The sequence below is a fragment of the Somniosus microcephalus genome, chromosome 16 (genome assembly GCF_052327205.1).
Source record: "Somniosus microcephalus isolate GS21.2 chromosome 16, FLI_Smic_1.0, whole genome shotgun sequence".
Classification (NCBI taxonomy): Eukaryota; Metazoa; Chordata; class Chondrichthyes; order Squaliformes; family Somniosidae; genus Somniosus; species Somniosus microcephalus.
Window position 1 is genome coordinate 4,444,221 of NC_141002.1, and position 24,417 is coordinate 4,468,637.

The 24,417-nt window shown below is 50.8% G+C and overlaps 1 protein-coding gene across 4 annotated transcripts in view; it reads right to left on the bottom strand.

Moving 5' to 3' along the window:
• mical3a (microtubule associated monooxygenase, calponin and LIM domain containing 3a) overlaps positions 1–24,417 on the bottom strand; it is a 706,722-nt gene that overhangs the window by 263,265 nt on the left and 419,040 nt on the right. For all 4 annotated transcript variants that reach the window (XM_086008561.1, XM_086008560.1, XM_086008562.1 and 1 more), the window contains 2 exons: positions 4,824–5,016; positions 2,658–2,860 (listed from right to left, as the gene is read on the bottom strand). In XM_086008561.1, the coding sequence (XP_085864687.1) occupies positions 2,658–2,860; positions 4,824–5,016 (396 nt within the window). The remainder of the gene's footprint in view (positions 1–2,657; positions 2,861–4,823; positions 5,017–24,417) is intronic.

Consider the following 24,417-nt stretch of genomic DNA (forward strand, 5'->3'; position numbering starts at 1 on the left):
CTCTCCAGTACATTAACTCCCCCACTGAACCCCATCTCTCCAGTACATTAACTGTCCCACTGAACCCCATCTCTCCAGTACATTAACTCCCCCACTGAACCCCATCTGTCCAGTACATTAACTGTCCCACTGAACCCCATCTCTCCAGTACATTAACTGTCCCACTGAACCCCATCTCTCCAGTACATTAACTCCCCCACTGAACCCCATCTCTCCAGTACATTAACTGTCCCACTGAACCCCATCTCTCCAGTACATTAACTCCCCCACTGAACCCCATCTCTCCAGTACATTAACTCCCCCACTGAACCCCATCTCTCCAGTACATTAACTGTCCCACTGAACCCCATCTCTCCAGTACATTAACTGTCCCACTGAACCCCATCTCTCCAGTACATTAACTCCCCCACTGAACCCCATCTCTCCAGTACATTAACTGTCCCACTGAACCCCATCTCTCCAGTACATTAACTCTCCCACTGAACCCCATCTCTCCAGTACATTAACTCCCCCACTGAACCCCATCTCTCCATTACATTAACTGTCCCACTGAACCCCATCTCTCCAGTACATTAACTGTCCCACTGAACCCCATCTCTCCAGTACATTATCTCCCCCACTGAACCCCATCTCTCCAGTACATTAACTGTCCCACTGAACCCCATCTCTCCAGTACAGTAACTGTCCCACTGAACCCCATCTCTCCAGTACATTAACTGTCCCACTGAACCCCATCTCTCCAGTACATTAACTGCCCCACTGAACCCCATCTCTCCAGTACATTAACTGTCCCACTGAACCCCATCTCTCCAGTACATTAACTGTCCCACTGAACCCCATCTCTCCAGTACATTAACTCCCCCACTGAACCCCATCTCTCCAGTACATTAACTGTCCCACTGAACCCCATCTCTCCAATACATTAACTGTCCCACTGAACCCCATCTCTCCAGTACATTAACTGTCCCACTGAACCCCATCTCTCCAGTACATTAACTACCCCACTGAACCCCATCTCTCCAGTACATTAACTCCCCCACTGAACCCCATCTCTCCAGTACATTAACTGTCCCACTGACCCCCATCTCTCCAGTACATTAATATCCCACTGAACCCCATCTCTCCAGTACATTAACTGTCCCACTGAACCCCATCTGTCCAGTACATTAACTGTCCCACTGAACCCCATCTCTCCAGTACATTAACTCCCCCACTGAACCCCATCTCTCCAGTACATTAACTGTCCCACTGAACCCCATCTCTCCAGTACATTAACTGTCCCACTGAACCCCATCTGTCCAGTACATTAACTGTCCCACTGAACCCCATCTCTCCAGTACATTAACTCCCCCACTGAACCCCATCTCTCCAGTACATTAACTGTCCCACTGAACCCCATCTCTCCAATACATTAACTGTCCCACTGAACCCCATCTCTCCAGTACATTAACTCCCCCACTGAACCCCATCTCTCCAGTACATTAACTGTCCCACTGAACCCCATCTCTCCAGTACATTAACTGTCCCACTGAACCCCATCTCTCCAGTACATTAACTGTCCCACTGAACCCCATCTCTCCAGTACATTAACTGTTCCACTGACCCCCATCTCTCCAGTACATTAACTGTCCCACTGACCCCCATCTCTCCAGTACATTAATATCCCACTGAACCCCATCTCTCCAGTACATTAACTGTCCCACTGAACCCCATCTGTCCAGTACATTAACTGTCCCACTGAACCCCATCTCTCCAATACATTAACTGTCCCACTGAACCCCATCTCTCCAGTACATTAACTGTCCCACTGAACCCCATCTCTCCAGTACATTAACTACCCCACTGAACCCCATCTCTCCAGTACATTAACTCCCCCACTGAACCCCATCTCTCCAGTACATTAACTGTCCCACTGAACCCCATCTCTCCAGTACATTAACTCCCCCACTGAACCCCATCTCTCCAGTACATTAACTGTCCCACTGAACCCCATCTCTCCAGTACGTTAACTGTCCCACTGAACCCCATCTCTCCAGTACATTAACTCCCCCACTGAACCCCATCTCTCCAGTACATTAACTGTCCCACTGAACCCCATCTCTCCAGTACATTAACTCCCCCACTGAACCCCATCTCTCCAGTACATTAACTGTCCCACTGAACCCCATCTCTCCAGTACGTTAACTGTCCCACTGAACCCCATCTCTCCAGTACATTAACTCTCCCACTGAACCCCATCTCTCCAGTACATTAACTCCCCCAATGAACCCCATCTCTCCAGTATATTAACTCCCCCACTGAACCCCATCTCTCCAGTACATTAACTCCCCCAATGAACCCCATCTCTCCAGTATATTAACTCCCCCACTGAACCCCATCTCTCCAGTACATTAACTCTCACGTTGATGGCCTTTGATGACCCCTGCTTTACCTGGACTCCCCTCGATGACCAGTCAGGATGCTAAACGAGGGATCCGCAACCAATAACCCACTCACTCCCTGTGGCAGTGAATCCCACTGGTCTTTACCACTTATTGGGATGAGCCGCCCGCACTGAGCTCGGCTTCAGACAGTGAGTTTACATGGCGCCCTCAGTCAGGGATTAAGATTGCTGCCTCAAACCGGAGTCCCTGCACGAATCACACGGCATCACTCACCGTAACTTGATTCTGATTCTTCCTCATCCTCATCCTCTGCCTCAGTGTCTCCCTCAGGATTGCCCTTCAGCAACCGATGGATCCTCACAGCTTCCATCCACGGAACACCGCCCAGGTCTGATGGAGCCAGCGCATCTTCCTCATCCTCGTCTTCCTCTTCCTCCTCGTCCTCTTCCTCCATCTCATACTCAGAGCTACTGCAACTAAACCCAAAAAGACCCTTTTATAAACAGTGGCTTAATTCATACAATCATAGAGTGGTTACAGCACAGAAGGAGGCCATTTGGCCCGTTGAGCCCGTGCCGGCTCTCTGCAGGAGCATTTCAGCTAGTCCTGCTCCCCGCCCTTTCCCCGGAGCCCTGCAATTTTTTTCTTTCAGGTACTTATCCACTTCCCTTTTGAAAGCCGTGATTTAGTCTGCCTCCACCACCCTTTCAGACATTGAATTCCAGATCCTAACCACTCGCTGCATAAAAAGCTTTTTCTTCATGTCCCGTTTGGTTCTCCTGCCAATCACCTTAAATCGGTGTCCTCTGGTTCTCAACCCTTCCGCCAATGGGAACAGTTTCTCTCTATCTACGCTGTCTAGACCCCTCATGATTGAACACCTCTATCAAATCTCCTCTCAACCTTCTCTGCTCTTAGGAGAACAACCCCAGCTTCTCCAGTCAAACCATATAACTGAAGTCCCTCATCGCTGGAACCATTCTTGTAAATCTTTTCTGCACCCTCTCTAAAGCCTTCACATCCTTCCTAAAGTGCGGTGCCCAGAATTGGACACAATACTCCAGTTGAGGCCGAACCAGTGTTTTATAAAGGTTCATCGTAACTTCCTTATGGCACAGCTCGTACACCAGAGGGTGAATCAACCAGGCATACAGGGGCTGAAACAGGCACACAGGAACTAGACAGGAACAGACACAATGAGACAGGACCAGACAGGACCCAGTTTGGACCAGACAGGAAACAAACAGGAAACAGACGGGCCCAGATACGACCAGACAGGATCGGACGGGACCAGGCAGGAACTAGACATAGCCAGACACAACCAGACAGGAACTAGACATAGCCAGACACAACCAGACAGGAACTAGACATAGCCAGACACAGCCAGACAGGAACTAGACATAGCCAGACACAACCAGGCAGGAACTAGACACGACCAGACACAACCAGGCAGGAACTAGACACGACCAGACACAACCAGACAGGAACTAGACATAGCCAGACACAACCAGACAGGAACTAGACATAGCCAGACACAACCAGACAGGAACTAGACACGACCAGACACAACCAGACAGGAACTAGACACGACCAGACACAACCAGACAGGAACTAGACATAGCCAGACACAACCAGACAGGAACTAGACACGACCAGATATGACCAGACAGGAACTAGACACGACCAGACACAACCAGGCAGGAACTAGACATAGCCAGACACAACCAGACAGGAACTAGACATAGCCAGACACAACCAGACAGGAACTAGACACGACCAGATATGACCAGACAGGAACTAGACACGACCAGACACAACCAGACAGGAACTAGACATAGCCAGACACAACCAGACAGGAACTAGACACGACCAGACACAACCAGGCAGGAACTAGACATAGCCAGACACAACCAGACAGGAACTAGACATAGCCAGACACAACCAGACAGGAACTAGACACGACCAGATATGACCAGACAAGAGGAAACATTCCCTTCAACATGTAAAAGGATTTCCACTGAGGCTCCTAGGAGTCCTGCCTGGCACTGACCTGCTGCCCAGGTGCTGCCAGAGTCCTGCCTGGCACTGGCCTGCTGCCCAGGTGCTGCCAGAGTCCTGCCTGGCACTGACCTGCTGCCCAGGTGCTGCCAGAGTCCTGCCTGGCACTGGCCTGCTGCCCAGGTGCTGCCAGAGTCCTGCCTGGCACTGGCCTGCTGCCCAGGTGCTGCCAGAGTCCTGCCTGGCACTGACCTGCTGCCCAGGTGCTGCCAGAGTCCTGCCTGGCACTGACCTGCTGCCCAGGTGCTGCCAGAGTCCTGCCTGGCACTGGCCTGCTGCCCAGGTGCTGCCAGAGTCCTGGTTGGCACTGACCTGCTGCCAGAGTCCTGGTTGGCACTGACCTGCTGCCCAGGTGCTGCCAGAGTCCTGGTTGGCACTGACCTGCTGCTGGGGTCCTGGGTGGCTTGCTGCAATGCGCTGCTCAGGTTGTGCTCGGCGAGCGTCTCCTCTGGCACCTCCTGCAGATCTTCCTCCCGCTCCAGGGACACACGGATATTCTCCAGTTCGATCCTCTCTGGAGTGCCGCGCATTCGCTTCGCCTGGCAGGGCTCTGCCATGGCATCAGTCAGAGTCACTAAAAAAACAAACATTTACAGCAGGAGCGGGTGAGGTGGGGTCAAAGGTTACACACAGCTCAATAACACCCTCCAAAACTCGGGGCGCTTCACGTGGATTAACAGAACTAGAAAGGTCAGCAGTGAATGAGGGAACACAGGACGAGGGAACACAGGACCACCCCAGGTACACGAGGGAACACAGGATGAGGGAACACAGGACAAGGGAGCACAGGACCACCCCACGTACACAAGGGAACACAGGACAAGGGAACACAGGATCACCCTAGGTACACGAGGGAACACAGGACAAGGGAACACAGGATCACCCTAGGTACACGAACGAACACAGGAGCACGCCAGGTACTAGAGTACACATGGGACCACCCCAGGAGTGGCACTGCTGGAGCTGTCTAGGGATGCTGCCCCATAATCCACCCTCAGTGACAAAGAGTGCTGAATGGGTGAATGAGCAGGCAGTGCAAACACTCAGGCCTGGCTCAGTTTGACCTGTCACTGGGCCCGGCTGAGCTCCATGTGCCCAGAATCCTCCAACGTGGCAGAATGAGATTGGTCTTTGAGCTCTCTGTGAGTGGCAGAGCATTCAGACCAGAGTATCAATGCCTAATGCCACAGAGGGACAGAGATCCAGCACCCCACCTCCTCCCATCCTGAACCCTAGATGCCAGGTGCCGAGTCAAAATCGGTGTTCCCTCCCTCCCCTGCCTTGTCACCAAAGTCCTCATCAGATCCCTCCACGCATTATCAAGCAACTGGTTCAGATGTGTCACTGCCAGAATCCAGCACCCAGTCTACTGCCTGCCAACCTGCCCTATCAGTCCCATCCCGTGTGTCACCTGGGAAAACCCCAACAAGGGTGATGCAGGGAACCCATTGTAGGGAAAATGGGAGGTAAAATGCGTGGTTTGGAGCTTCTGGGACTGCAAGACTGGGCTCCTACTTAGCTCTATGTTTTGGCTCGTGGCTCCCTTCAGCTCCTTTGTCAGTCGGTGACCCAGCTCCCGTATGCTATTCCCAGTGGGATGTCGAGGCCAGAGGCATAAACAGGACTACTGGACATGGCTTCCTCGCACCGCACCGCACCGCACGGCTAGGAGTAAATCGACAGGCCACACACGGCAAGCTCTGCTCTTCAGCTACTTGTTGCATGTCCAGTGAGGTCTGGAGCTCGCTGAGGGGAAGGGAAGGACCAGCACACCACAGTGAAATAAATGGCAGTCAGCATTCTGCAGCCCGACACAGGCTGTGGAGCCCAATTCCAAAGGGAATGGCCACTGCCACACCATGGAACATGCTGGGAACACGCATCTGGCAGCCAATGAGCAGCTAATAACTCATTAGAACGTGCACTGGGGTAGAAAGAACTAGTAACCAGGGCAGCAGATTTTTTAAATCAACCAAAGACTTCAGGACTCGGCCCTGGGGCAGCATGAATTCTTGTGTGGCAGCCTTGGTAGCACTTTCGCCTTCGAGTCAGAAGGACGTGGGTTCCAGCCACACCCCCAGAGACTTGAGCACATAATCCAGGTTAACACTCCACTGCAGTACTGAGGGAATGCTGCAGTGTCAGATGTGCCATCTTTCGGTTGAGACGTTAAACCGAGGCCTCGTCTGCTCTCTCAGGTGGACGTAGAGGAACTCATGGTACTATTTGAAGAGGAGCAGGAGAGTTCTCCTAGTGCGACAACAAAATACTGCGGATGCTGGAAATCCGAAATAACAACAGAAAATGCTGGAAAAACTCAGCAGGCCAGGCAACATCCATGGAGAGAGAAATAGAGTCAACGTTTCAGGTCGAAACCCTTCGTCAGAACTGAAGAAACACAGGAAATGAAACAGATTAAAAGGCCAGTTTGGGGGCTGGGGAATGGGGATGAGAGAACAAAAGAGACGAGACGAGGTGGTGGTGGGACTAGTAAAGAGACAAAAGACGGCTCGAGATTAGGTGTGAAATGCGCTGGCAGAATGAGAGGCAGCTGCCATGTGGGAGAGAGAAAAAGGGGGAAGGGCCAAAACATCTTCCGATTAGGCACTTTACAGCCTTCTGGACTCAATATCGAGTTCAACAATTTCAGATCATAACCTCGGCCCCTATTACAATTTTACATATATTTTTTATCCACACCTTTGTTTTGTGCCCTTCCCCCCTTTTTTTCTCGCTCCCACATGGCAGCTGTCTCCCATTCTGCCAGCGCATTTCACACCTAATCTCGAGCCGTCTTTTGTCTCCACTAGTCCGATCACCATCTCGTCTGGTTTTGAATACCTCTTAATGTCTCTTCACTTCTCTTTTGTTGTTTCACCCCCATTCCCCAGCCCCACAAACTGGCCTTTTAATTTGTTTCATTTCCTGTGTTTCTTCAGTTCTGACGAAGGGTTTCGACCCGAAACGTTGACTCTATTTCTCTCTCCACGGATGTTGCCTGGCCTGCTGAGTTTTTCCAGCATTTTCTGTTGTTATTTCGGGGTTCTCCTACTGTCCTGGCCAATATTTATCCCTCAACCAACATCACTAAAACAGATCATCTGGTCATTATCACATTGCTGTTTGTGTGATCTTGCTGTGCGCAACAGTGACTACATATCAAAGGCACTTCATTGGCAGTAAAGTGTGTTGGAAAGTTCTGGGATTGTGAAAGGCAATATAGAAACGCAAGTCTTTCTTTATTTCTTTTCTCTCATCCTCTCCGTGTCCCTGACTTTCACTTTGTCTCTGTCTCTTACCTTTTTCTCTCTTCCTCTGTCTCCCTTTCTCTCTATGTCTCCTCCTCCCATCAAAGCCCCACGGGGCTGTGGGATTTCTGAAAGCTTTCTGCGACACTGGCTCAAGAACCCGAGCCTTGTATTCACAGCAGAAGTGAAAATTCTCAATGAATTCTCTGCCTCTGTACTTCAACAGACAGCTTGCACAGATATTATAAATGCTGGGATAGCCCAGCCTTCATAGGCAGAGAAGTCCCTCATTACATAGACCAGGAAGACCTGTGTGGGGCTCTGATCTTCAGGCAGGGAGACTCTCCTACTAAAAGCAGCAAGAATATAACAAAGTAGCAAAAAAAAGAAAAATTTTGCAGGCAATGAACCCCATCTATCCAGTACATTAACTGTCCCACTGAAGCCCATCTCTCCAGTACATTAACTCCCCCACTGAACCCCATCTCTCCAGAACATTGACTGTCCCACTGAACCCCATCTCTCCAGTACATTAACTCCCCCACTGAACCCCATCTCTCCAGTACATTAACTGTCCCACTGAACCCCATCTCTCCAGTACATTAACTCCCCCACTGAACCCCATCTCTCCAGTACATTAACTGTCCCACTGAACCCCATCTCTCCAGTACATTAACTCCCCCACTGAACCCCATCTCTCCAGTACATTCACTGTCCCACTGAACCCCATCTCTCCAGTACATTAACTCCCCCACTGAACCCCATCTCTCCAGTACATTGACTGTCCCACTGAACCCCATCTCTCCAGTACATGAACTCCCCCACTGAACCCCATCTCTCCAGTACATTAACTCCCCCACCGAACCCCATCTCTCCAGTACATTAACTGTCCCACTGAACCCCATCTCTCCAGTACATTAACTGTCCCACTGAACCCCATCTCTCCAGTACATTAACTCCCCCACTGAACGCCATCTCCCCAGTACATTAACTGTCCGACTGAACACCATCTCTCCAGTAAATTAACTCCCCCACTGAACCCCATCTCTCCAGTACATTAACTCCCCCACTGAACCCCATCTCTCCAGTACATTAACTCCCCCACTGAACCCCATCTCTCCAGTACATTAACTGTCCCACTGAACCCCATCTCTCCAGTACATTAACTGTCCCACTGAACCCCATCTCTCCAGTACATTAACTGTCCCACTGAACCCCATCTCTCCAGTACATTAACTGTCCCACTGAATCCCATCTCTCCAGTACATTAACTGTCCCACTGAACCCCATCTCTCCAGTACATTAACTCCCCCACTGAACCCCATCTCTCCAGTACATTAACTCCCCCACTGAACCCCATCTCTCCAGTACATTAACTCCCCCACTGAACCCCATCTCTCCAGTACATTAACTCCCCCACTGAACCCCATCTCTCCAGTACATTAACTGCCCCACTGAACCCCATCTCTCCAGTACATTAACTCCCCCACTGAACCCCATCTCTCCAGTACATTAACTGTCCCACTGAACCCCATCTCTCCAGTACATTAACTGTCCCACTGAACCCCATCTCTCCAGTACATTAACTCCCCCACTGAACCCCATCTCTCCAGTACATTAACTGTCCCACTGAACCCCATCTCTCCAGTACATTAACTGTCCCACTGAACCCCATCTCTCCAGTACATTAGCTGCCCCACTGAACCCCATCTCTCCAGTACATTAACTGTCCCACTGAACCCCATCTCTCCAGTACATTAACTGTCCCACTGAACCCCATCTCTCCAGTGCATTAACTGTCCCACTGAACCCCATCTCTCCAGTACATTATCTCCCCCACTGAACCCCATCTCTCCAGTACATTAACTGTCCCACTGAACCCCATCTCTCCAGTACATTAACTGTCCCACTGAACCCCATCTCTCCAGTATATTAACTGTCCCACTGAACCCCATCTCTCCAGTACATTAACTGCCCCACTGAACCCCATCTCTCCAGTACATTAACTGTCCCACTGAACCCCATCTCTCCAGTACATTAACTCCCCCACTGAACCCCATCTCTCCAGTACATTAACTCCCCCACTGAACCCCATCTCTCCAGTACATTAACTCCCCCACTGAACCCCACCTCTCCAGTACATTAACTGTCTCACTGAACCCCATCTCTCCAGTACATTAACTGCCCCACTGAACCTCATCTCTCCAGTACATTAACTCCCCCACTGAACCCCATCTCTCCAGTACATTAACTGTCCCACTGAACCCCATCTCTCCAGTACATTAACTGCCCCACTGAACCTCATCTCTCCAGTACATTAACTCCCCCACTGAACCCCATCTCTCCAGTACATTAACTGTCCCACTGAACCCCATCTCTCCAGTACATTAACTCCCCCACTGAACCCCATCTCTCCAGTACATTAACTGTCCCACTGAACCCCATCTCTCCAGTACATTAACTCCCCCACTGAGCCCCATCTCTCCAGTACATTAACTCCCCCACTGAACCCCTTCTCTCCAGTACATTAACTGTCCCACTGAACCCCATCTCTCCAGTACATTAACTGTCCCACTGAACCCCATCTCTCCAGTATATTAACTGTCCCACTGAACCCCATCTCTCCAGTACATTAACTGTCCCACTGAACCCCATCTCTCCAGTACATTAACTGTCCCACTGAACCCCATCTCTCCAGTACATTAACTGTCCCACTGAACCCCATCTCTCCAGTACATTAACTGTCCCACTGAACCCCATCTCTCCAGTACATTAACTGTCCCACTGAACCACATCTCTCCAGTACATTAACTCCCCCACTGAACCCCATCTCTCCAGTACATTAACTGTCCCACTGAACCCCATCTCTCCAGTACATTAACTGTCCCACTGAACCCCATCTCTCCAGTACATTAACTCCCCCACTGAACCCCATCTCTCCAGTACATTAACTCCCCCACTGAACCCCATCTCTCCAGTACATTAACTGTCCCACTGAACCCCATCTCTCCAGTACATTAACTGTCCCACTGAACCCCATCTCTCCAGTACATTAGCTGCCCCACTGAACCCCATCTCTCCAGTACATTAACTGTCCCACTGAACCCCATCTCTCCAGTACATTAACTGTCCCACTGAACCCCATCTCTCCAGTACATTAGCTGCCCCACTGAACCCCATCTCTCCAGTACATTAACTGTCCCACTGAACCCCATCTCTCCAGTACATTAACTGTCCCACTGAACCCCATCTCTCCAGTGCATTAACTGTCCCACTGAACCCCATCTCTCCAGTTCATTATCTCCCCCACTGAACCCCATCTCTCCAGTACATTAACTGTCCCACTGAACCCCATCTCTCCAGTACATTAACTGTCCCACTGAACCCCATCTCTCCAGTACATTAACTCCCCCACTGAACCCCATCTCTCCAGTACATTAACTGTCCCACTGAACCCCATCTCTCCAGTACATTAACTGTCCCACTGAACCCCATCTCTCCAGTACATTAACTGTCCCACTGAACCCCATCTCTCCAGTACATTAACTCCCCCACTGAACCCAATCTCTCCAGTACATTAACTCCCCCACTGAACCCCATCTCTCCAGTACATTAACTGTCCCACTGAACCCCATCTCTCCAGTACATTAACTGTCCCACTGAACCCCATCTCTCCAGTACATTAGCTGCCCCACTGAACCCCATCTCTCCAGTACATTAACTGTCCCACTGAACCCCATCTCTCCAGTACATTAACTGTCCCACTGAACCCCATCTCTCCAGTGCATTAACTGTCCCACTGAACCCCATCTCTCCAGTACATTATCTCCCCCACTGAACCCCATCTCTCCAGTACATTAACTGTCCCACTGAACCCCATCTCTCCAGTACATTAACTGTCCCACTGAACCTCATCTCTCCAGTACATTAACTGCCCCACTGAACCCCATCTCTCCAGTACATTAACTCTCCCACTGAACCCCATCTCTCCAGTACATTAACAGTCCCTCTGAACCCCATCTCTCCAGTACATTAACTGTCGCACTGAACCCCATCTCTCCAGTACATTAACTCCCCCACTGAACCCCCATCTCTCCAGTTCATTAACTGTCCCACTGAACCCCATCTCTCCAGTACATTAACTGTCCCACTGAACCCCATCTCTCCAGTACATTAACTCCCCCACTGAACCCCATCTCTCCAGTACATTAACTCCCCCACTGAACCCCATCTCTCCAGTACATTAACTCCCCCACTGAACCCCATCTCTCCAGTACATTAACTCTCCCACTGAACCCCATCTCTCCAGTACATTAACTGTCCCACTGAACCCCATCTCTCCAGTACATTAACTCTACCACTGAACCCCATCTCTCCAGTACATTAACTCCCTCACTGAACCCCTTCTCTCCAGTACATTAACTGTCCCACTGAACCCCATCTCTCCAGTACATTAACTCCCTCACTGAACCCCTTCTCTCCAGTACATTAACTGTCCCACTGAACCCCATCTCTCCAGTACATTAACTGTCCCACTGAAATCCATCTCTCCAGTACATTAACTGTCCCACTGAACCCCATCTCTCCAGTACATTAACTGTCCCACTGAACCCCATCTCTCCAGTACATTAACTCCCCCACTGAACCCCATCTCTCCAGTACATTAACTGTCCCACTGAACCCCATCTCTCCAGTACATTAACTGTCCCACTGAACCCCATCTCTCCAGTACATTAACTGTCCCACTGAACCCCATCTCTCCAGTACATTAACTCCCCCACTGAACCCCATCTCTCCAGTACATTAACTCCCCCACTGAACCCCATCTCTCCAGTACATTAACTCCCCCACTGAACTCCATCTCTCCAGTGCATTAACTCCCCCACTGAACCCCATCTCTCCAGTACACTAACTCCCCCACTGAACCCCATCTCTCCAGTACATTAACTGTCCCACTGAACCCCATCTCTCCAGTACATTAACTGTCCCACTGAACCCCATCTCTCCAGTACATTAACTGTCCCACTGAACCCCATCTCTCCAGTACATTAACTGTCCCACTGAACCCCATCTCTCCAGTACATTAACTCCCCCACTGAACCCCATCTCTCCAGTACATTAACTGTCGACTGAACCCCATCTCTCCAGTACATTAACTGCCCCACTGAACCCCATCTCTCCAGTACATTAACTGCCCCACTGAACCCCATCTCTCCAGTACATTAACTCCCCCACTGAACCCCATCTCTCCAGTACATTAACCCCCCCACTGAACCCCATCTCTCCAGTACATTAACTGTCCCACTGAACCCCATCTCTCCAGTACATTAACTGGCCCACTGAACCCCATCTCTCCAGTACATTAACTCCCGCACTGAACCCCATCTCTCCAGTACATTAACTGTCCCACTGAACCCCATCTCTCCAGTACATTAACTGTCCCTCTGAACCCCATCTCTCCAGTGCATTAACTGTCCCACTGAACCCATCTCTCCAGTACATTAACTGTCCCACTGAACCCCATCTCTCCAGTACATTAACTCCCCCACTGAACCCCATCTCTCCAGTACATTAACTGTCCCACTGAACCCCAGCTTTCCAGTACATTAACTCCCCCACTGAACCCCATCTCTCCAGTACATTAACTCCCCCACTGAACCCCATCTCTCCAGTACATTAACTCCCCCACTGAACCCCATCTCTCCAGTACATTAACTGTCCCACTGAACCCCATCTCTCCAGTACATTAACTCCCCCAATGAACCCCATCTCTCCAGCGCATTAACTGTCCCACTGAACCCCATCTCTCCAGTGCATTAACTGTCCCACTGAACCCCATCTCTCCAGTACATTAACTCCCCCACTGAACCCCATCTCTCCAGTACATTAACTGTCCCACTGAACCCCATCTCTCCAGTACATTAACTGTTCCACTGAACCCCATCTCTCCAGTACATTAACTGTCCCACTGAACCCCATCTCTCCAGTACATTAACTGTCCCACTGAACCCCATCTCTCCAGTACATTAACTGTCCCACTGAACCCCATCTCTCCAGTACTAAAACTGTCCCACTGAACCCCATCTCTCCAGTACATTAACTGTCCCACTGAACCCCATCTCTCCAGTACATTAACTGTCCCACTGAACTCTATCTCTCCAGTACATTAACTGTCCCACTGAACCCCATCTCTCCAGTACATTAACTGCCCCACTGAACCCCATCTCTCCAGTACATTAACTGTCCCACTGAACCCCATCTCTCCAGTACATTAACTATCCCACTGAACCCCATCTCTCCAGTACATTAACTGTCCCACTGAACCCCATCTCTCCAGTACATTAACTGTCCCACTGAACCCCATCTCTCCAGTACATTAACTCCCCCACTGAACCCCATCTCTCCAGTACATTAACTCCCCCACTGAACCCCATCTCTCCAGTACATTAACTGTCCCACTGAACCCCATCTCTCCAGTACATTAACTCCCCCACGGAACCCCATCTCTCCAGTGCATTAACTCCCCCACTGAACCCCATCTCTCCAGTACATTAACTGTCCCACTGAACCCCATCTCTCCAGTACATTAATTGTCCCACTGAACCCCATCTCTCCAGTACATTAACTCCCCCACTGAACCCCATCTCTCCAGTCCATTAACTCCCCCACTGAACCCCATCTCTCCAGTATATTAACTCCCCCACTGAACCCCATCTCTCCAGTACATTAACTCCCCCACTGAACCCCATCTCTCCAGTAAATTAACTCCCCCACTGAACCCCATCTCTCCAGTACATTAACTGTCCCACTGAACCCCATCTCTCCAGTACATTAACTGTCCCACTGAAACCCATCTCTCCAGTACATTAACTGCCCCACTGAACCCCATCTCTCCAGTACATTAACTGTCCCACTGAACCCCATCTCTCCAGTACATTAACTGTCCCACTGAACCCCATCTCTCCAGTACATTAACTGTCCCACTGAACCCCATCTCTCCAGTACATTAACTCCCCCACTGAACCCCATCTCTCCAGTACATTAACTCTCCCACTGAAACCCATCTCTCCAGTACATTAACTGTCCCACTGAACCCCATCTCTCCAGTACATTAACTGTCCCACTGAACCCCATCTCTCCAGTACATTAACTGTCCCACTGAATCCCATCTCTCCAGTACATTAACTGTCCCACTGAACCCCGTCTCTCCAGTACATTAACTGTCCCACTGAACCCCATCTCTCCAGTACATTAACTCCCCCACTGAACCCCATCTCTCCAGTACATTAACTCCCCCACTGAACCCCATCTCTCCAGTACATTCACTGTCCCACTGAACCCCATCTCTCCAGTACATTAACTGCCTCACTGAACCCCATCTCTCCAGTACATTAACTCCCCCACTGAACCCCATCTCTCCAGTACATTAACTGTCCCACTGAACCCCATCTCTCCAGTACATTAACTGTCCCACTGAACCCCATCTCTCCAGTACATTAACTCCCCCACTGAACCCCATCTCTCCAGTACATTAACTGTCCCACTGAACCCCATCTCTCCAGTACATTAACTCCCCCACTGAACCCCATCTCTCCAGTACATTAACTCCCCCACTGAACCCCATCTCTCCAGTACATTAACTCCCCCACTGAACCCCATCTCTCCAGTATATTAACTCCCCCACTGAACCCCATCTCTCCAGTACATTAACTCCCCCACTGAACCCCATCTCTCCAGTACATTAACTGTCCCACTGAACCCCATCTCTCCAGTACATTAACTGTCCCACTGAATCCCATCTCTCCAGTACATTAACTCCCCCACTGAACCCCATCTCTCCAGTACATTAACTGTCCCACTGAACCCCATCTCTCCAGTACATTAACTCCCCCACTGAACCCCATCTCTCCACTACATCAACTGTCCCACTGAACCCCATCTCTCCAGTACATTAATGCCCCCACTGAACCCCATCTCTCCAGTACATTAACTCCCCCACTGAACCCCATCTCTCCAGTACATTAACTCCCCCACTGAACCCCATCTCTCCAGTACATTAACTGTCCCACTGAACCCCATCTCTCCAGTACATTAACTGTCCCACTGAACCCCATCTCTCCAGTACATTAACTGTCCCACTGAACCCCATCTCTCCAGTACATTAACTGTCCCACTGAACCCCATCTCTCCAGTACATTAACTGTTCCACTGAACCCCATCTCTCCAGTACATTAACTGTCCCACTGAACCCCATCTCTCCAGTACATTAACTGTCCCACTGAACCCCATCTCTCCAGTACATTAACTGTCCCACTGAACCCCATCTCTCCAGTACTAAAACTGTCCCACTGAACCCCATCTCTCCAGTACATTAACTGTCCCACTGAACCCCATCTCTCCAGTACATTAACTGTCCCACTGAACCCCATCTCTCCAGTACATTAACTGTCCCACTGAACCCCATCTCTCCAGTGCATTAACTCCCCCACTGAACCCATCTCTCCAGTACATTAACTCCCCCACTGAACCCCATCTCTCCAGTACATTCACTGTCCCACTGAACCCCATCTCTCCAGTACATTAACTGCCTCACTGAACCCCATCTCTCCAGTACATTAACTCCCCCACTGAACCCCATCTCTCCAGTACATTAACTGTCCCACTGAACCCCATCTCTCCAGTACATTAACTGTCCCACTGAACCCCATCTCTCCAGTACATTAACTCCCCCACTGAACCCCATCTCTCCAGTACATTAACTGTCCCACTGAACCCCATCTCTCCAGTACATTAACTCCCCCACTGAACCCCATCTCTCCAGTACATTAACTCCCCCACTGAACCCCATCTCTCCAGTACATTAACTCCCCCACTGAACCCCATCTCTCCAGTATATTAACTCCCCCACTGAACCCCATCTCTCCAGTACATTAACTCCCCCACTGAACCCCATCTCTCCAGTATATTAACTGTCCCACTGAACCCCATCTCTCCAGTACATTAACTGTCCCACTGAATCCCATCTCTCCAGTACATTAACTCCCCCACTGAACCCCATCTCTCCAGTACATTAACTGTCCCACTGAACCCCATCTCTCCAGTACATTAACTCCCCCACTGAACCCCATCTCTCCACTACATCAACTGTCCCACTGAACCCCATCTCTCCAGTACATTAATGCCCCCACTGAACCCCATCTCTCCAGTACATTAACTCCCCCACTGAACCCCATCTCTCCAGTACATTAACTCCCCCACTGAACCCCATCTCTCCAGTACATTAACTGTCCCACTGAACCCCATCTCTCCAGTACATTAACTGTCCCACTGAACCCCATCTCTCCAGTACATTAACTGTCCCACTGAACCCCATCTCTCCAGTACATTAACTGTCCCACTGAACCCCATCTCTCCAGTACATTAACTGTTCCACTGAACCCCATCTCTCCAGTACATTAACTGTCCCACTGAACCCCATCTCTCCAGTACATTAACTGTCCCACTGAACCCCATCTCTCCAGTACATTAACTGTCCCACTGAACCCCATCTCTCCAGTACTAAAACTGTCCCACTGAACCCCATCTCTCCAGTACATTAACTGTCCCACTGAACCCCATCTCTCCAGTACATTAACTGTCCCACTGAACCCCATCTCTCCAGTACATTAACTGTCCCACTGAACCCCATCTCTCCAGTACATTAACTGCCCCACTGAACCCCATCTCTCCAGTACATTAACTGTCCCACTGAACCCCATCTCTCCAGTACATTAACTATCCCACTGAACCCCATCTCTCCAGTACATTAACTGTCCCACTGAACCCCATCTCTCCAGTACATTAACTGTCCCACTGAACCCCATCTCTCCAGTACATTAACTGTCCCACTGAACCCCATCTCTCCAGTACATTAACTCCCCCACTGAACCCCATCTCTCCAGTACATTAACTCCCCCACTGAACCCCATCTCTCCAGTACATTAACTGTCCCACTGAACCCCATCTCTCCAGTACATTAATTGTCCCACTGAACCCCATCTCTCCAGTACATTAACTCCCCCACTGAACCCCATCTCTCCAGTACATTAACTCCCCCACTGAACCCCATCTCTCCAGTAAATTAACTCCCCCACTGAACCCCATCTCTCCAGTACATTAACTGCCCCACTGAACCCCATCTCTCCAGTACATTAACTGTCCCACTGAACCCCATCTCTCCAGTACATTAACTGTCCCACTGAACCCCATCTCTCCAGTACATTAACTGTCCCACTGAACCCCATCTCTCCAGTACATTAACTCTCCCACTGAAACCCATCTCTCCAGTACATTAACTGTCCCACTGAACCCCATCTCTCCAGTACATTAACTGTCCCACTGAACCCCATCTCTCCATTACATTAACTGTCCCACTGAATCCCATCTCTCCAGTACATTAACTGTCCCACTGAACCCCATCTCTCCAGTACATTAACTGTCCCACTGAACCCCATCTCTCCAGTACATTAACTCCCCCACTGAACCCCATCTCTCCAGTACATTAACTGTCCCACTGAACCCCATCTCTCCAGTACATTAACTGACCCACTGAACCCCATCTCTCCAGTACATTAACTGTCCCACTGAAGCCCATCTCTCCAGTACATTAACTCCCCCACTGAACCCCATCTCTCCAGTACATTATCTCCCCCACTGAACTCCATCTCTCCAGTGCATTATCTCCCCCACTGAACCCATCTCTCCAGTACATTAACTACCCCACTGAACCCCATCTCTCCAGTACATTAACTCCCCCACTGAACCCCATCTCTCCAGTACATTAACTGTCCCACTGAACCCCATCTCTCCAGTACATTAACTCCCCCACTGAACCCCATCTCTCCAGTACATTAACTCCCCCACTGAACCCATCTCTCCAGTACATTAACTACCCCACTGAACCCCATCTCTCCAGGATATTAACTCCCCCACTGAACCCCATCTCTCCAGTACATTAACTGTCCCACTGAACCCCATCTCTCCAGTACATTAACTGCCTCACTGAACCCCATCTCTCCAGTACATTAACTCCCCCACTGAACCCCATCTCTCCAGTACATTAACTGTCCCACTGAACCCCATCTCTCCAGTACATTAACTGTCCCACTGAACCCCATCTCTCCAGTACATTAACTCCCCCACTGAACCCCATCTCTCCAGTACATTAACTGTCCCACTGAATCCCATCTCTCCAGTACATTAACTCCCCCACTGAACCCCATCTCTCCAGTACATTAACTGTCCCACTGAACCCCATCTCTCCAGTACATTAACTCCCCCACTGAACCCCATCTCTCCACTACATTAACTGTCCCACTGAACCCCATCTCTCCAGTACATTAATGCCCCCACTGAACCCCATCTCTCCAGTACATTAACTCCCCCACTGAACCCCATCTCTCCAGTACATTAACTCCCCCACTGAACCCCATCTCTCCAGTACCTTAACTGTCCCACTGAACCCCATCTCTCCAGTACATTAACTGTCCCACTGAACACCATCTCTCCAGTACATTAACTGTCCCACTGAACCCCATCTCTCCAGTACATTAACTGTCCCACTGAACCCCATCTCTCCAGTACATTAACTCCCCCACTGAACCCCATCTCTCCAGTACATTAACTCCCCCACTGAACCCCATCTCTCCAGTACATTAACTGTCCCACTGAACCCCATTTCTCCAGTACATTAACTCTCCCACTGAACCCCATCTCTCCAGTCCATTAACTGTCCCACTGAACCCCATCTCTCCAGTACATTAACTGTCCCACTGAACCCCATCTCTCCAGTACATTAACTCCCCCACTGAACCCCATCTCTCCAGTGCATTAACTCCCCCACTGAACCCCATCTCTCCAGTACATTAACTGTCCCACTGAACCCCATCTCTCCAGTACATTAACTCCGCCACTGAACCCCATCTCTCCAGTACATTAACTCCCAACCTGAACCCCATCTCTCCAGTACATTAACTCACCCACTGAACCCCATCTCTCCAGCACATTAACTCCCCCACTGAACCCCATCTCTCCAGTACATTAACTGTCCCTCTGAACCCCATCTCTCCAGTCCATTAACTGTCCCACTGAACCCCATCTCTCCAGTACATTAACTGTCCCACTGAACCCCATCTCTCCAGTACATTAACACCCCCACTGAACCCCATCTCTCCAGTACATTAACTCCCCCACTGAACCCCATCTCTCCAGTACATTAACTGTCCCACTGAACCCCATCTCTCCAGTACATTAACTCCCCCACTGAACCCCATCTCTCCAGCGCATTAACTGTCCCACTGAACCCCATCTCTCCAGTGCATTAACTGTCCCACTGAACCCCATCTCTCCAGTACATTAACTGTCCCACTGAACCCCATCTCTCCAGTACATTAACTGTCCCACTGAACCCCATCTTTCCAGTACATTAACTGTCCCACTGAACCCCATCTCTCCAGTACATTAACTGCCCCACTGAACCCCATCTCTCCAGTACATTAACTGTCCCACTGAACCCCATCTCTCCAGTACATTAACTCCCCCACTGAACCCCATCTCTCCAGTACATTAACTGTCCCACTGAACCCCATCTCTCCAGTACATTAACTCCCCTACTGAACCCCATCTCTCCAGTACATTAACTGTCCCACTGAGCCCCATCTCTACAGTACATTAATTGTCCCACTGAACCCCATCTCTCCAGTACATTAACTGTCCCACTGAACCCCATCTCTCCAGTACATTAACTGTCCCACTGAACCCCATCTCTCCAGTACATTAACTCCCCCACTGAACCCCATCTCTCCAGTACATTAACTCCCCCACTGAACCCCATCTCTCCAGTACATTAACTCCCCCACTGAACCCCATCTCTCCAGTACATTAACTCCCCCACTGAACCCATCTCTCCAGTACATTAACTACCCCACTGAACCCCATCTCTCCAGGATATTAACTCCCCCACTGAACCCCATCTCTCCAGTACATTAACTGTCCCACTGAACCCCATCTCTCCAGTACATTAACTGCCTCACTGAACCCCATCTCTCCAGTACATTAACTCCCCCACTGAACCCCATCTCTCCAGTACATTAACTGTCCCACTGAACCCCATCTCTCCAGTACATTAACTGTCCCACTGAACCCCATCTCTCCAGTACATTAACTCCCCCACTGAACCCCATCTCTCCAGTACATTAACTGTCCCACTGAATCCCATCTCTCCAGTACATTAACTCCCCCACTGAACCCCATCTCTCCAGTACATTAACTGTCCCACTGAACCCCATCTCTCCAGTACATTAACTCCCCCACTGAACCCCATCTCTCCACTACATTAACTGTCCCACTGAACCCCATCTCTCCAGTACATTAATGCCCCCACTGAACCCCATCTCTCCAGTACATTAACTCCCCCACTGAACCCCATCTCTCCAGTACATTAACTCCCCCACTGAACCCCATCTCTCCAGTACCTTAACTGTCCCACTGAACCCCATCTCTCCAGTACATTAACTGTCCCACTGAACACCATCTCTCCAGTACATTAACTGTCCCACTGAACCCCATCTCTCCAGTACATTAACTGTCCCACTGAACCCCATCTCTCCAGTACATTAACTCCCCCACTGAACCCCATCTCTCCAGTACATTAACTCCCCCACTGAACCCCATCTCTCCAGTACATTAACTGTCCCACTGAACCCCATTTCTCCAGTACATTAACTCTCCCACTGAACCCCATCTCTCCAGTCCATTAACTGTCCCACTGAACCCCATCTCTCCAGTACATTAACTGTCCCACTGAACCCCATCTCTCCAGTACATTAACTCCCCCACTGAACCCCATCTCTCCAGTGCATTAACTCCCCCACTGAACCCCATCTCTCCAGTACATTAACTGTCCCACTGAACCCCATCTCTCCAGTACATTAACTCCGCCACTGAACCCCATCTCTCCAGTACATTAACTCCCAACCTGAACCCCATCTCTCCAGTACATTAACTCACCCACTGAACCCCATCTCTCCAGCACATTAACTCCCCCACTGAACCCCATCTCTCCAGTACATTAACTGTCCCTCTGAACCCCATCTCTCCAGTCCATTAACTGTCCCACTGAACCCCATCTCTCCAGTACATTAACTGTCCCACTGAACCCCATCTCTCCAGTACATTAACACCCCCACTGAACCCCATCTCTCCAGTACATTAACTCCCCCACTGAACCCCATCTCTCCAGTACATTAACTGTCCCACTGAACCCCATCTCTCCAGTACATTAACTCCCCCACTGAACCCCATCTCTCCAGCGCATTAACTGTCCCACTGAACCCCATCTCTCCAGTGCATTAACTGTCCCACTGAACCCCATCTCTCCAGTACATTAACTGTCCCACTGAACCCCATCTCTCCAGTACATTAACTGTCCCACTGAACCCCATCTTTCCAGTACATTAACTGTCCCACTGAACCCCATCTCTCCAGTACATTAACTGCCCCACTGAACCCCATCTCTCCAGTACATTAACTGTCCCACTGAACCCCATCTCTCCAGTACATTAACTCCCCCACTGAACCCCATCTCTCCAGTACATTAACTGTCCCACTGAACCCCATCTCTCCAGTACATTAACTCCCCTACTGAACCCCATCTCTCCAGTACATTAACTGTCCCACTGAACCCCATCTCTACAGTACATTAATTGTCCCACTGAACCCCATCTCTCCAGTACATTAACTGTCCCACTGAACCCCATCTCTCCAGTACATTAACTGTCCCACTGAACCCCATCTCTCCAGTACATTAACTCCCCCACTGAACCCCATCTCTCCAGTACATTAACTCCCCCACTGAACCCCATCTCTCCAGTACATTAACTGCCCCACTGAACCCCATCTCTCCAGTACATTAACTGTCCCACTGAACCCCATCTCTCCAGTACATTAACTCCCCCACTGAACCCCATCTCTCCAGTACATTAACTGTCCCACTGAACCCCATCTCTCCAGTACATTAACTCCCCCACTGAACCCCATCTCTCCAGTACATTAACTGTCCCACTGAACCCCATCTCTGCAGTACATTAACTCCCCCACTGAACCCCATCTCTCCAGTACATTAACTCCCCCACTGAACCCCATCTCTCCAGTACATTAACTGTCCCACTGAACCCCATCTCTTCTTGTCACCGATTACTCTCTCGCTCGGTCTCCGATTACTCTCTCGCTCGGTCTCCGATTACTCTCTCCCTACCGGTCTCCGATTACTCTCTCCCTCCCGGTCTCCGATTACTCTCTCCCTCCCGGTCTCCGATTACTCTCTCGCTCCCGGTCTCCGATTACTCTCTCCCTCCCGGTCTCCGATTACTCTCTCCCTCCCGGTCTCCGATTACTCTCTCCCTCCCGGTCTCCGATTACTCTCTCCCTCCCGGTCTCCGATTACTCTCTCCCTCCCGGTCTCCGATTACTCTCTCCCTCCCCGTCCCCGATTACTCTCTCCCTCCCGGTCTCCGATTACTCTCTCGCTCGGTCTCCGATTACTCTCTCGCTCGGTCTCCGATTACTCTCTCACTCGGTCTCCGATTACTCTCTCCCTCCCGGTCTCCGATTACTCTCTCCCTCCCGGTCTCCGATTACTCTCTCTCTCCCGGTCTCCGATTACTCTCTCCCTCCCGGTCTCCGATTACTCTCTCCCTCCCGGTCTCCGATTACTCTCTCCCTCCCGGTCTCCGATTACTCTCTCCCTCCCGGTCTCCGATTACTCTCTCCCTCCCGGTCTCCGATTACTCTCTCGCTCGGTCTCCGATTACTCTCTCCCTCCCGGTCTCCGATTACTCTCTCCCTCCCGGTCTCCGATTACTCTCCCTCCCGGTCTCCGATTACTCTCTCCCTCCCGGTCTCCGATTACTCTCTCCCTCCCGGTCTCCAATTACTCTCTCCCTCCCGGTCTCCGATTACTCTCTCTCTCCCGGTCTCCGATTACTCTCTCCCTCCCGGTCTCCGATTACTCTCTCCCTCCCGGTCTCCGATTACTCTCTCCCTCCCGGTCTCCGATTACTCTGTCGCTCGGTCTCCGATTACTCTCTCCCTCCCGGTCTCCGATTCCTCTCTCCCTCCCGGTCTCCGATTACTCTCTCCCTCCCGGTCTCCGATTACTCTCTCCCTCCCGGTCTCCGATTACTCTCTCCCTCCCGGTCTCCGATTACTCTCTCCCTCCCGGTCTCCGATTACTCTCTCGCTCCTTGGTTAACAACAACAAGTATTTACATAGCGGCCTAGAAATTCAGTGCCCTTAGCACCGATTTTGCGGCGCTAGAGGGCCTGGCGCTGCAATTGGCGCCGGTTCCTAAATTGCCTGGGGCCCTTCCGCGGCGGTAGACCGGTAGCGCTGCGCCGGCACCGATGACGTCATCGGTGTGCGCAGCGTCCCGGTTGCCGTGGTAACCCGGCCCCAAGCCGAAATTCAGTTGCGGCCGCCTCGCCAGTGGCAGCCGCAACTAAGACTCCAGCAAACGGGTGTTGCCGGAGTCTGCGCCGGCGCTTTAAGGAGGCGCGGCGGCCGGCCGCTTTCCCGCCGGCCGCCTGCCCGCAGCTCCCTCCCCGGACTTCTTCCCCCACCCCCCCCGGAACAGATGTAAGCCCGGCACTTGTCCGAGGTGCCGGGCTCATTTTTGCAGAGATTTGCGCGG